Source organism: Centruroides vittatus, unplaced genomic scaffold (genome assembly GCF_030686945.1).
Source record: "Centruroides vittatus isolate TY-2023 unplaced genomic scaffold, ASM3068694v2 contig_345, whole genome shotgun sequence".
NCBI lineage: Eukaryota > Metazoa > Arthropoda > Arachnida > Scorpiones > Buthidae > Centruroides > Centruroides vittatus.
The window spans coordinates 1506566-1522008 of NW_027122170.1; the positions used below are offsets into that span (position 1 = coordinate 1506566).

Below are 15443 nucleotides of genomic sequence, written 5' to 3' on the forward strand. Positions count from 1 at the left end.
AGCAATTTTTCTACACACATCCCTTCTATTGGACTTGAGAGATTTCTCATTTTCAACTGAGAGGAGATAAATCTTAGTCTAGGGCAACACCTAAATGGTACCTGGATAAAATCTGGATGTCATCTGAAATCATATGGGCATTACCATTCGGGTACTTACCCATCCAGACAAAATAGCCAAAATTTGTGATAAAAGACAGTTAGCTCTTTACCACTTAATGGTGGGAGAGTCGATAAAATGTAGCTAGACAATCAAAACGGGAATGACTCAAATAATAAGTGAACTGATTAAGACATTCAGAAATTTTTTTGAAATTGCCTGATCTTTTCACTAGATACCTATAAGAAAGTGTAACTAGAAGTTCTTCAACTAGTAAGAAATGGAACCCTGAAAAGGTGCATTATTAAGTTCTGCCTAATGTATTGTATTTATAGTAGTAGTGTGACTAGGATTCCATGCAACAATGTATTCTAAGGAGGCCTATATACTCACAAGTGAAAACATATGAGAATTATCATAACCTCCAAAAGATAGTCTTAGAAATACCTATCATTTCTCTATTACCATTATCATCCATAATTGCAACAACAGAATAGGAAAAAATTTGCACCAAATGCCCTAAAAAAATTGCATCAGGAGCAGAAAGGAAAGGCAATGATCAGACAAAAATCAGCTTGTTACAAATTATCTCTATGAATCATTGGATATAAATAAATCCTGGTATTAGCTGCTTGTTTCACAAAGAGGTTTGTGGCTAATGCAAAACATTAAAGAAACTACAGTACCTCTGACTCTATGGCATAAACAGAAGCATCATCTTCCACCAAAAATCACGAATTTAATGGTAGTTTTTTCGGAGGAAAAGTGATTTTCTCCGATGGCTCAGACAACTTTTACTCATATGCAATCATATCTGATCACATTATACTCATCCATAAGCATGTGAAGTATCAACAGTACGAAAGAAATGTTATAACTAGTGATCACTTCAAGGAAAACCTGAAAGTTTAACTTTCAACACACATTTCTTTCAGGAATCAAGCACAGTTTAGCCCAAAAAAATAGATGTGGCAGTAGAATAATGATATATGTAGTCATCATCCAGTACATTCATGCTGACAATGTAAAATGTTTTTCAGTGGCCTCAGAGTTCAGATCTAAATATCATAGAAAATATCAAGTTTTAGAAGTCAAATATACCAACAACAACAGTACAACAACAATGAAAAATGCAATGCTATATATTAATCTGAATGCTAACAATTTAAAGCTGTGATCAAGGACCTATATAGGTTCTCGATTGTAGCTTTAAATTGTTAGTATTCAGATCTACACCAAAATGATTTCTAAAGGTGGTAAGGAAAAAAAAAAACCAGACTTAAGTCTCTTCTTTGATACGACAATGTTTGTTTACCACCTAAGAATCAAGCCTACGTCCATGTTAAAATCTCAAATAAAAACCTATAACAGAATTTCAAACCCGCACTATCTTTGTTGTTCGATACCACTACATTCCAAACTTCTGCGCGAGAGTACGAGCATAGCACATTACATGCCGGATGGCAGAAAACGTTTTTGCCAGAGGCATGTATCTTGCTACCGCTACCAATTTAAACTAAAAGACCTAATTTAATTTAGGGGCTCTCTGCCTATATACCCAATTTAAAACTGTTTTAATTCAAAACCATCTTTTATAAAATACCATTCAATCCATATTTACATAAAAATAAACTACGAAATTGTAAATGAGCTTTGTTCATCATATTACATATGAATTTTTGTTGCATAAATAGCCAATTAATCACTTTGTAAAAAACAATCCAAACAACGGAACAACGGATTTAGTTTTACGGCATTTGGAAACGTCACGGTTATATTCGCAATATTGTCGCTTACGGTGCACGATAAATGCTACATTTTCGGTAATAATTTTTACTAATGTACGTAATTTTTTAAAATAATCCCACAACTACAAATAGTCGATTATTTATGGTTATCGGCAACTATAAATAGCTACTCGGTTACTGCGACCACGACCGTAACCACACATTTTCTGCTATTAAAGCTTTTCGTCTAATACACTTCACTAAAACGTAAGAATCGACGAACAAACGATTTACAAAAATATTTATCGACACACAATTTGAAATATAAAAATTTGCATATTCAAAAACTAGTAAGGAACAAGATTCTAAGTGCATAAATGTCATAACTTCCATTCTCTCTTCTTCAATTCCGATCTCCCCAAACTTTTTTGCGGAGGGCCAGATAACCGAGAGAACGACAAGCACGGTCCGCACGACCATTTCGCTCGACACGGCGCGCGCAAACAAAAAAAAAAAAAAAAAAAAGTGATTGCCGCAGCAAGCTCGTAACCGTTTTCCCCCGGGAACTTCGTCACGGGTACTTTTACAAAAAGCACTCTGACAGCCAAAGTCGCAAAACGTCGCCAAATTTTTTATTTCGTCGATTTTCCTAAAAATTACGAGGGTAATCCCAAAAGTAAGGTCTCCTAATCTTTTATATACAAAGAAACATTTACACAAATAAAGTTTGGGGGTACTATAGATTACCACCTATGGAATTTTGAATTTTTGAGTATATATCTGAACTCGGAGACCGAGACGAGTTCGACGATACCCTACTTTTGGACCGGAGACGAAAAATAATAAAAGTTATTATACTTTTTTCCAGCAATCGCGCGACGATAGGGAGTCACGTCGGCCTCGCTATCGCAATCGGGAGTCGCATCGTTTGCCATTAAAATTGCTTTTAGTAGACGTTCCCCCCATTTTTTACTTTGTTCAAGAACTATCGTGAATCAATAACTAGTGACATTTAGCACACGGCGGCCTGCCGGCGGCTCCCCTCCCGGAGGTCGGTCGGGAGCACGAACGGCGAGAACGGCCGCCACGTTCGCTTCCATAAGTAACATTAACCGAAATGGCAATCGCGCGACGATCGGAAGTCGCGTCGCTCTCGTATCGCGTGTTTAACCCTACCGGAGACGACCGTAGTCCGACGTCACGGTTTGCAGACTTTACCGCAAGACGGCAGTACTAGTAACTACGGTACCATCTTCACGAGAGCATTAAAAAAGTACGGTAACTTAAAAAGTTCGACAACTTTTTTATTTTTCGTCTCCGGTCCAAAAATAGGGTACCGTCGAACTCGTCTCGGTCCCCCGAGTGCAAATATATAATCAAAGTCCCGAAATTCCACAGGTGGTAATCTATAGTACACCCTAAAGTTCATATCATTTTAAAGCTCGAACATTAATCTATTTTTCTACATAATCGGCATTTCGGTCGATGCATTTTTGTACGCCCACGTCACACCGGCCGGCCGTCACGTGGCGTTAAACCGACGGAAATTCGTCGCCAATAGACGGAAGCGCGTGGCGAGTCTCGCATAGACGTCAAAAACATCTTCCGGCAGTACAGGGGAGTTTGCAGCCGACGGTACCGAAATTCACGACGAAGAAAGAAGCGGGAGATGGTCGATTTCCGACGAGACGGCGGCAAAGGTCGAGCAAACCGCGCGCGAAAGATCGGCGAATCACTCCGGACGATCTCCGCATTTTGGTTATTGGGCTTTCCCCAAGCACAAGATAAACGTTCGAGCTTTAAAATGATACGCGCTTTAATTTTATACAAACGTTTCTTTGTATTTAAAAAAATAGGAGACCTTACTTTTGGGATTACCCTCGTATATTACCGTCAGATGCAAAAATCAGACCGGACCAATTTTGACATTTTTAACTTACAACGTAGAAAAAAATTAAAATAGGTGCGAGTTTATCTGCAACCTGCGATATTTCCATATAAATAATTATATTTCAGCTCATTCGTGGCACAGCGTGGCAACGAGCCACCCCGTCCCAGAAGACAAATATACGTTTGAACGAATGTTATTTCAACGTCCACAATTTATCACGCTTTCAATTTTTATTTATTGAAAATTTTAAGGTTTGTCTAATTCTACGTGCCGTAAACGAAGTAGATTTACGGTTTGAAAACATACGGTCGAGTCCCGCAAACTCGACTTAACGCCATCCGAGAAGGGGACAAGTTTCACCGACGCCGATCTAAACGACGGAATTTCTGCCACGATATTACGTGCAAATCGGCGTACGTATTAACTACGTACCAATAGCGTCTATTTCTGGGTAAATTATAATTTATCAATGGCGGCTTCCACCGGGCAGAGTCGGTAAGTAATCCGACGAGCTTTCGCTTATAGCTCCTATTGTACGCGTCGCCCCCAAAAATTTCTGTTTAGGAGAGAGCAAAATTAGGAAAAAACGCCCCATGTACGAAGGACGGACTTCGTTACCCATTTGTTAGGCCAGAGAATATAATAATTACGTAAACTCGATACGAGATTTAATGGAGCCACGACCTTGCCAAGGACGAGACTCGAGTTTAGTAACGCGTTGGGATTTAATCGAAAGTAACGTAAATACCTTGGATGTGGTGGCAAAGTGTCTGTAAGCCAATCCAAAACCCGAAGCCATCCAACGTTTCGCTAATGTCGAAAACATCTTTCCCGTTTTCCTTGACCAGACTTTAACTCGCCGGCCGCACCACTTATCACTGAGGCCGACTGTAGCCTCGACCCCCTTTATATACAAATTTAAAAATGAATTTCGTCTGCTAAATTTAATTCTCTATAATTTTATAATTTATAAAATAATAAACGTATTTTTAATAAATGCATTAATATTTTCTCCAGCTAATGATTTAACCATTAGTTTTTTGCAATTATTCTAGTAGTGTAGAGGTATTAAATTAAAATTTAACGATCGATTTTTTAAAATAATTTAAATCTTTGTTTTTTATTTTAAATTTAATTTTACGTATTTTAAAATTTTATAAATTGATTAATAGAAATAATTGTGTTTGAAATCCATTTTAACGGTTGGCAGCATTCGTTCAAAAAGAGATTTGAAAAATTGTTGCCAGATTTGAAGTTTCTAAATGTTTTTCGTAAAAAATTCAGGTTTTTAATGTTTAGTTAATTTACAAATTCGAATTTATTTTCTTTAATTAATTTTTTATTGATCGATAAAATAAAATAAACCAAGGTGGAATAAACCAATCGATAAAATAAAATAAACCAATCAACTAAATAAAGGTGGAAAAAAGCCAAGTGGTTGTTATTAACACGAATTTGTGTTTGATACTTCGAAGAATAATACAACACGGTTTCACAAAAATCAACAATAGCCATTGGTGTAGAAACGGCGAATACCACCAGAAAGAACAGAAAGGAAAAGAACATTTGCGTAACTAAATAAAGGTGGAAAAAAGCCAAGTGGTTGTTATTAACACGAATTTGTGTTTGATACTTCGTAAAATAAACCAGTTAAATAATAAGTTCGTGATTACGTATAACGAATCTAATGTATATATAAAGACCGGATGGACGAGCGGTCGAGATGGCAGCCTATAGCACTGGGGCACCCGGAATCGAATCCGGACGGGTCGAAAAAATCTCTAGGAAACTTTCCGGGATGGTCCGTTCGGATATATCGGGCCCCGTCCCTCACCACCCGGCCAACCCATTGTGGGCCTAGCCGAGCCCATAACGGGCTTGCTATAAGAGGCCCTCTCAATGCCCACAGGGCGGAAAGAGTTACAAAAAAAAAAAAAAAACTCAACATATCAATTCATTCGTGAAAATTTCCCGGCCGACCCCGAATCAATCCCGGATTCCTCTTAAAAAGTGGCCGATACTTTTAAACTTCAGAAGGAAATTTGTTCCGAAAAGAAAGTTATTACGTGTGTTTGAATAGATAAAAAGTATATCTTAAAGTCAAAATGGAAGACGTGTCTTCTATATAGTATACAAAAGGAAAACATGTTCTCATTTTGGATATTCTACGGTAGTCTTACCTTTACCCCCGCGATTACCTGGTTGTTAATTACCACGTCTTACGCTGGATTTATCGCCACTGTTAATTTCTATTTAGATATACAGTATTGTTCATCGTCGAAATTACACCAAAATCGACATAAAATTTTATGGCCACGGTGGGAGCAATGTGCAATTTTGGGAGGACCCAAACGAGGTCGGAAATCGCGTAAATTGCAGAAATTTTGTGTAAAAAAATTAACAATAGATTATATATATATATAGAGAGAGAGAGAGAGAAAAGAGAGGAAACGATAGAGAGAGGAAAAAACTCTTGATCTAAATAACGTGACACAAAATATAAACAACGAGTCCCAGGCAGGGCCGGATTTACCAATTCAGGGGCCCTAGGCACAAATTCGGTGGGGGCCCTCTTTAAGAGTAGGCAAATTTGATGATTTAGAAAATTTACACAAAATACTGTACTTTCAACTAGATTTCAACTAGGAAGTTGTAAATTTTATTTTAAAAATAAGGTTACTGTAAACATACTTATATTTTATTGTGTAAAACTAATTATTTTAATTTAATTGAAAAATATCTATGTAAAATTTTTTGTCGAAATTTTCCGATGGTTTATAGGTTTTTTTCCGGGTTTGGTTTTCTTTGCCTGTGGCCCTCATGATTAGGCCACACTAGACTGTCGCAGTAATAAAAAAAAATTATGTTTATACATAGTTTTGTGGGGGCCCTGGGCACCGGCCCCAAATGCCCCTATGTAAATCCGGCCCTGGTTCCAGGAAGACGCCAACACGTGTTAAACGACCTATTAGTGTCAAACCCAAAGGTAGAACTCTGCCACGAGCTCTACCTCGAGTTCTACCAAAAGGTAGAACTCTGCTCATAAACAGGTAGAAATCCGACTCAAATACGTATAAATAGTCAACTTAGGAAAACAATTTCTGAAAAGGGGAAAAATTTGAGGGATAGAAAAACATCGCGTATGATCGTTAGAATTTCAAAATGACAGCATTTACAAACAACGGGCTAAATTATGAGCGCAGGCGTTGTGGTTCTATCGACAATCTCCGAGCATAGTCAACAAAAGGTGCAAATAGACACCTCGAATCGGACCTTTCTCGTGACCCGAGTCGGTCTCGGGTTTTCCGCCGGAAAGAAGGGGGAGACCAATCGGGAAGCGAGAAATGGGTCGATGACCGATCCGAAACGCGGATAGTGGAAGAAGAACTATAAAAATCGAAATTTCAAGTCGAAAGGACAGTCTCCTCTGGATTAAGCCAAAAGTTGTGCTCTGTCTATTGTGTCGCGCTTTCGCCGACCACCTAGAACGCCGCAGCTTCATCTGACCCGGAGCCGGATTAAGCCTTTAGCGAGCCTTAGACAAAATTTAAATTGGGGCACCATTTAAATTGAAAAAAGATACGAATGAAAATCAGTAAGTCACAAACGAAACCGCGTTAGCTTATTCTAAATAGAAGTACAATCAAACTTCGATACATGGCCACCAGTCATTTTCTTCCAAAATAGCACTAAATCGAATGTGGCGCTTAGCCGAAGACCCTCGAACAATTATCGGTAGATAGAACAATGAGATCTATACGCAAGTTTCAAAGTCACGCGATTTGGTGATAATGTGGCTGTCCGCCATTTTGTTGTTTGTAAATACTGTGTATAGAATTAGAACCCTTTCTTCTTCCCTTAATCCTTCTCTCTTCCGCTCTTAACCCTTCCCGTCACCTGACAGGAACGGCTTTTCTCGTGGGTCCTGATTGGTGGTTTTCACAATAGGGACAGGAGGGGGTCCTGCCCGAATGAACCGTGAGTCAGAGGGGTATGAATATCGGACACTTTCGGACCGGACACCGAGAAGGAAGGTCGGGAGAGACTCCTTGGTACGTGGTGGAACGAAGACCAACGGATAGAGCCCAGATAGAAAAGGTGGGACAGAATCGAGAACTAATTGAGAGATTCGTTCCTGTGAAGTCTAAAAGAAACACCTCGGTGCATATCGAATATCCACCGCATAGTATAAGACCCGATGCTAACGGACTGGACATCCACCGTGATTGACCTCCCAGATCAGGACCCCCTTTCGTCTAACTACCGGTAGCGCCTCCTATTACTTTCTTCATCTATCTATTCCTATTAGTTATAGTGATAGGTTAAGTTTAGTTGTAAGTATAGTTATAAGTAGTTAATTCTAATTGTATCGCGTGTAACATAAATTGTAAAATCCTGAACGAGAGCGGAGACTATATATATATATCCGCGAGAATTCGTCTCTGTGACGGGCATTCGTATCTTGTTAATAAAATAATTCTGTAAATAAATATTTTTGTTCCTCGTGGCTTGTTCATATCTTTTGTCTTGTACATTCCACTTATCACAATAACCCTACCCTTTGCAATGCAAAATCGTACATTTAGTGATTCACACATGCCATCAAACCGTGCTCTCGGCGGTTCGCAGAAGTCGAAACTAGTATCGTGCCGTGACATTTGATGATAGGAAAGCTGTGTTTCTGTAAGAAGCCGACTTCCAGGGGCAATCGGTTAATTGCCTGTCAGTGATGGCCTAGGGTCCATTCGTACGCGCGTGGTGGCGGAAGAGACGTATCTGACAAAAGCCGACAAAAAACAAACATAAAATAAACATATACTGTGTACAAAATAGTTTCCTTTAGGACAATCAGCCGTTCGGATATCCTGGGCGTCGATGTGGTTCTTGGACGGTCGATCGAAGGTGGCTCGGGGACGGTGGCATTGACAAATCTGTAAGGCACGGGGAGACTTCGTCCGTTGGCGTCGGGGACACGGTCTAAGTCCGAAGTGGCACGGGTTACGGGTTGGCACAATAGACGAGAATTTTTTTTTTTTTTTATTGCGCTTTGACACACGGCGTTATGGTTATTCGGAACGTTAACCGAGTGCCGGGTGTCCTCGATTGTCGGAGATTATATCAATCTCCGTTCTTTCTTTCGTCCATTTTGATTGGTCGTTCTCCTTTAATCACGCCTCCCGAGTGGTCGGTCTCCGGTTACTAAACGTAACGAGACTCTTACCCGGAGCGCGAGAAAAGTCAAAATCGAAGACGAATTCGATCTTCCACCGATCGTAGGACGACTTCCTTCCGCGATTTATAGTTTCTGCCTGGCAGTTTGATACAAACAATGGGTGTCCGACTACAAACGACTTTTGCCTATGTTTTTCTAAACTAATACATTTTCCTCTAAATTAACCGTTTTTTCGCCTCTTTCGTGACGGGTCAGACCCGTCCGGTACATGACATTTCCATAAAAGTTTTAAACAAATACTGGAAATGACAAAAATAAACAATTTATGTATTTAGTTCTAAAATATAAATAATACATATGTGAGGTTAGCCGATTGAGTGAAAAGATGTCGCGACAGTCGAGCGGTCAACACTGCCGTGTGGGAGTGGAAGGATTTCACGGAGACAGGTTTTCCATCTCAAAACCGTTTAATAAAATAAAAATTTCTTACAATATTTCCTTGAACAAAGGGGTAACACAGCACAAAGCACGAGAATTAAGTCCAAATAAAGTTCGAATGTTCGGGATCTCTTTTCCTACAGTTCGGCGTGGACGGTGAAATGATCGTAGACCCCGAGGCGTTGGGCACGACTTCGGGTGATTTTTCTCCGAGGAACCTGGATGGCACTAGGCGACACGACAGAGAGGTTGTTTCCACGATGTCCGAAAGTTCCCTCCTAAGTTTACGGAAGCACACACGTCCAAGATAGGACGAGCCAAGTACCGAGAGAACTAATGACCGAGAACGTCATCTCCTCTTTTTCTTCGGGTTTTATAACTTTCCTTCGAGTCCCAGATCGAACATTTCGATAGGTCGATGTCGACTTGCCTCCGCTCTCTAATTGGTCCCCCCCTCGTTACGCATTGTAACGAGATCGGAACCCCGGTCGTCGGATGAGTCAACATCGACTGACAATTCGATTCCTACCGAAGATGTTCGACCTAAGTACTCAAATTCATCTATTGTTTTAACCCGAGAAGTCCGACTTTCTTGGAAATCTCTACAGACATGCCCTTTTATGGACATAAAACATTCATTTTTCGTTTTCCCTTTTTTTCTTGTTGATGGTTTTTTAACATAAATTTATTATAATAATAATTATTATTATTGGCTTCTATTCCAAAACAACGAGAAAAAATTTCTTTTCCCCTTTTTGCACAAATTCTAGACTATTTCCGAAGTTTCACACATACATAATACAAATTGATACGATAAAACAATAATAGAAAAACTTGTTTTTTTAATTTTTTATAAACTAGCTTAGTTAAATTTAACGTGGTAAGCAACGTGAGGTCACGGGTCGACACGAACTAATGGATTGGAATGTTTAGAATGTCAGTCAGAAAAATCCAGCTTCGATTCCGACTCTCGTAGACTTGAGAAAATTTCTGAATAAACGTAGCATTCCTTCGGAAGCAAAATTGAAAACATAAAGGAAAATTTTTAGGCGTGAGAGATACGAGCGAAAGTTTCAAAGTTGGATCAACGCGGACCAAGTCGAACGGAAGTGTCCAATTGATTAACCCATCAAACTAAGAATTTAGGGGACAGATCCTTTAAAAAGCCCGAAATTCGAGGAGAAAGAATGGTGGCTTCTCCCTGGCTCAATCTGTTTATCCTTTGTGTCGGACTTCATTTTCGTTCGGCCGCATTATATAGGTTTTTCGGTATTTTTAATATTAACTTTATCTAGTTTGATGCTGCATTAATACGCGAAACCCGCAACCCCGACGGCGACCGAGAAATCTTTCCGAAAAGCGAAATAATATTGGGCCAAAGCCTAAAAATTTGATTTATTTCATCCGACGGCCAAAAAAGATGTTTATTCAAACGAATTTCGGAGATGGTCGAGCCTCAAAACGTAGAATTTAAAAAGATCGTCTTTTACCTGTCCACGGTGGACATTCTGCACCGCGTAAATGCAGAAGATAATTTATTTATCAAATTCCGAACACAAGAAAATGATTGAAGCAAAATTTAAAAAAGAAAAGACATTAAAAATTGATTTTTTTTAATTTTTATTTTCACGTAATTCGAACATCTTTTAACGTTTGTTCGAAATTCGTCACGCATGACGATTGGCAGTTCGATTGTGTTTCTTGTTGTGCTCTTGGATCGCGTTGCTTTTTTTGCTATTTGAAGACTTTTGCAGAGAAGATTAAAGATTTTTCAGGTAAGTCTTAGTCCATATTGACCATAGACGTAAGAATTTATTTAATATTACTTGGAGAATCGGTCCCAGAAGACATCTCGGCGCATCGTTCCATGGTCGGATTCGAATCTTTTAGGTTTAAAAAGGCAGCTGCTTGAGCGTTAAGAGAGTCATCTGTAAACATTCGAAATTCTTTTAAAGATCTTCGTGCTCATCGTATATTTCATCACTTCGTAACTAAACTATAACACGCATATTTCATATAACCAACGTCCGATGACGTCAGGTAACCGCTTTTAAAATGGCGTCGGATAAACGAAATATTACGAAATTTAGTAAAAATTACAATCGGAGAATACTGGACGAACGAGAGGAATGATTTGTTCTAGTTTTGGGGGTGGCGACGTTCGATTATAGAAAATCTTTCTTCTAACCCCTTGTGGAGAATGGAAACCGAAGGCGTAGGGTGGTAGGGAGTCTCTCGATCCCAATCCGTCGTCACTCGGGGGATAGAAACGTAAAAAATGCAGATATTTAGCCTTAAAATTCAAAAAGAATTCATTACGTCAATCGCATTCGAATTCGTTAGGCGCTTTCTAATCTCCATAGAAACGGCAACAATTGCCGTTTCTATTGTTGCAAGACGGTTTTGCGTCACTTAGCCCGTTTTTCGCTTGCCGAACGGACGTGTGCGCTCTGTGCTCTTGTTCTCGCTGTGTTTTTTGCCTTTTGTCAATGTTCTTTGCTACCGGAACGTGGTTTTAAGAAGACTTTTGGACGCCTACATTACACCAAGTAAGATTTTAATTAGAATTTAGCTAGCTGTAAGATTTTATTTTCGTTTGGTTTAGTCCAACATTCAAAGACGACATCGGCCGGCGTATTTGCGTTTAAATCTGCCGTCGCTTGAGAATTCTTCTTCTTCCTGGTTTTTATGGAGATGTTAGCCTTGTATGCTCTTTCTCCGAATAGACGTCGCTTGTGAATCAGGATCCGAAACGACTTTTAAACGAGCCGCCACATTGGAAAGCGACCGAAGCGCCGGAAACAGATTGAGTATTTGCTCATTGGTTTATTTTCGTAATTAATTCTTTTATATTTTATAAAGAATAAGGATTATTTATAGAAATTCAATTAAAAATTATTTAATACTAACTTTAAATACGAATTCCATCGTAATTTTAACTGAAATATACTCTGGTAACATTGATGGACGGAGACCGTATTCCGAAGCATGGAATGTTCCTTGGACAGGTCAAAACTTTCGCCCTTTGACCTCCGACTTCTCCAAGCAATTTATGTATTAGTTACAACGCTTTTCAATGGCTTATTTTGCCAGAATTAAATTGTCTGCAAACGCTTCTAATACTAATACATCTATACAGGCTGGACACAAAGAATTCTTTTCCTTAGGCTCTTTGTCTCTTTCCACAAGGTGGTCTTTTCCGAGTGCAGTCGATATTCCACACTTACGTAACCCTCTGCCAATGCTTTGTGCCACTTAAACGTTCGTGTCCCGAATGGCGAGTTGGGCTGTGGGCACGTTTGTCTTGTATTTTGGTCGACTCGTTGGCAATTTCTTTGCACGAAACTCTTTTAAATGCCGTAGTTGCGTTTATGTGACGTACACGTTAGGGTAAATTGCTCTAGAAGGAAACACTTGTTACGACTCGGGCTCGAGTGCCTTTTCGTCATGGCTACGTGCGGCGTGTCTTTAATTTACTGTCGTACAAATACAACACGTACAGACGTAAGAGACGTATTTACACGTAAGAGAGAGTTTCTTCGTTCCGGGTCGGTCGTCTCTACTGCAAATACAGTTGGAACGTTCTAGCAATTTCCGGTAGATCTCACGCGAGCTATCCGAATTGCGATTCGTCGTGAGTATAATCTTGGACTTTTTCTGCGTTAATCGGTCCCAGAAGACATCTCGGCACGTCGTTCGATGGTCGGGTTCGAATCTTTTAGATTTAAAAAGGCATTTTGTGTTTCTCGGAAGAATTTAGACATTAATTTAAGCTTTTGTTTTAATCGACTAATTGGAAATTTTCTTTTGTTTTTTCAGAATGAAGATGTTGGAGTGGTTTCGCTGGAGGTTCCGACGGAAGAATGCGGGTCCTCGGACGTCTCCGATGAGACGTCCGAGGACCCGGGGGTGGGCGTGGTCTCTGCCGAATGTTCGGTGTCGTTGGAGACTGTCGAGCGAGAGGCAGCGGTGGTGACGACCTTCCCCCAGTGCGTGTGGCGTGGCACTCTCCCGGAGGCGGGAGAGTTCCGAGTCCATTCTACTTGGCCAAGGTCGTCAGGGATCAGCCAGCCACAGGCCTTGTTGTGGAAGACGTACGAAGTGACAGCAGCTCTGACTCCTCTTTTTGGGTTTCGTTGTTACTTCGTATTTTCGCGATGCCTGCCTCTTCGTCCACGCTCGCGACGTCGTCGCCATCGTCTTTCGGAAGTCGGAACGGGGAAGAATCAGAGGAGAGCGCCGCCGAAGTCGAGGGACCGCGGTTTTGTTGCTGCGGGTGGCTGCGTTTCCCTTGGCCTCTTCGATTTTCCCCAACTCGTCCTTTGCACCCGGATGCGACATTCTGACCGGATTCGACACTTTTCACCCGGACCCGACACCTTTTCCCGGACGTGACTGTCTCCTACCCGGACGTGACCCACGGACTTGTCTCCCGAACGTGACACTCGATAGACGACAACGGATTTGACTCCCGATTGTGACCACCCGGACGTGACATTTGGCCGACCTTTCTTCCCAAACAGCTGTTACGAGGATTGAGCTTCCGGTTAGGTCAGGTTAGGTTAGGCTAGGTCAGGTCCTTCGCTCTCCTCATGACACTGTTCGGGAAGAAAGACTAGCTGATAAAGGTAATAATGTTGACCTTAGATAATAAATGAATGAACTTCTTTTCTCACTGTCTTTGTGTTTTGTAGGAACATTTGGGAGGGAGATCAATCTCCCTCCCCAACTTTACCACGAAGAGGACTGACGAAGTGACCATTTATCGTACAAGTGAATATTTTCCGAAGTCTCCGATGGTAAAAACTCTTTCGTTTCATTTTCAACACATCTTATTATCGTACGTAATTTACTGCTTTTCTGTTTTTAGACACGCCGAAGATGTTCTTCGATCACACACGGACATAACATCACTGTACACGAAGATATACACCGTTTAACCTTTACTCGAATTCTCGCACTCACGCACTTACACGTCAAGCGCCTCGTTCTGTGTAATTCCACACAATGAAACAACCCGAACACTCGCTTCCCACAAATCCAACCCCTGGGTCCTCGTCCCGGGAAGTGGAAACGCCAATTTTAAAGATTAAAACACTTTAAATTGGCGGCCGAAGGGGCCCTGGTATCACACATCTTGCATGGATTAAATAGAATTTCAGACATTAGCATCAATAATCGTTTTGTGATGAATTTTTCTGTTAAATTTAGTGTGGTAAGAAATTATCTGCGCACAAATCTCGCTCGTATTTCAGTATTGCTAACTCGTTAAAGATTGTGCTTATCGTATATTTTATCATACTTGCAAGCATCGTGGCAGCTGGTTTTGTTCATCGAGAACTGTCTTAATCTTACCCATTTTTGGTTTTTTAAGATTCACAATGTGGGCTGCCGGACTGCATGGAACGAAACTCGACACATCAGGTACAGCCGCCCCGAGTTCTTCAACAGCCCGAATTCGATGCCAGAGCGGTAGACCGAGGTCTTAATCGCCAGTGGCGTGCCGTGACATTTGATGATAGGGAAGCTGTGTTTCTGTAAGAAGCCGACTTCCAGGGGCAATCGGTTAATTGCCTGTCAGTGATGGCCTAGGGTCCATTCCCCCCCCCGAAGTGGGAAGCCGACCTTGTCGTGGTGGGGGGCCTAGCGGCGAGAGACTCGGGTGCGAAGTCTCGGTCTCAATGAGGCAAATAGGGACGGAAGCCCAACGTCTTGGCCTCGATCGCCGATGGAGTTTTAAACTCGGGCCGAAGGTTCCAGAGGTGTCAGAGTATCAGAGGCTTTGGGTCTGCGTGATGTGCCTCATGGCAGCAGTGGGTTCGCCCGCGGCCCCCGAAGGAGTTTCCGTATTTTTCTCTCTATCTGGAACCTATCTCTGATTGGGGCGGATGGCAGATAAAGCTGTGAATTGGCCTGTAACACAAAGACTCACATCGAGACAGAAGGGAGACTGGTGCGATTGTGGCACGGACTCATTCCTAATAGTATTGGCAATAAGAGGGCCAAAATGAGCCCTCAGTAAGTCCAGAGCTGGGGGATGAGCACCGTAACCGCTAGGAACAGGAGTCCCGGAGGCCTTGTCTTCGAACGAGATATGTGGAGTGTGGTCGTTTGG

General features: G+C 41.1%; 1 protein-coding gene across 1 annotated transcript in view; it reads right to left on the minus strand.

Moving 5' to 3' along the window:
* Mdh2 (malate dehydrogenase 2) overlaps positions 1–4610 on the minus strand; it is a 50597-nt gene extending 45987 nt beyond the window's left edge. The window contains exon 1 of the mRNA XM_067269029.1: positions 4466–4610. Within this exon, the coding sequence (XP_067125130.1) occupies positions 4466–4543 (78 nt within the window). The 5' untranslated portion in view covers positions 4544–4610. The remainder of the gene's footprint in view (positions 1–4465) is intronic.
* Positions 4611–15443: the final 10833 nt, after the last annotated feature.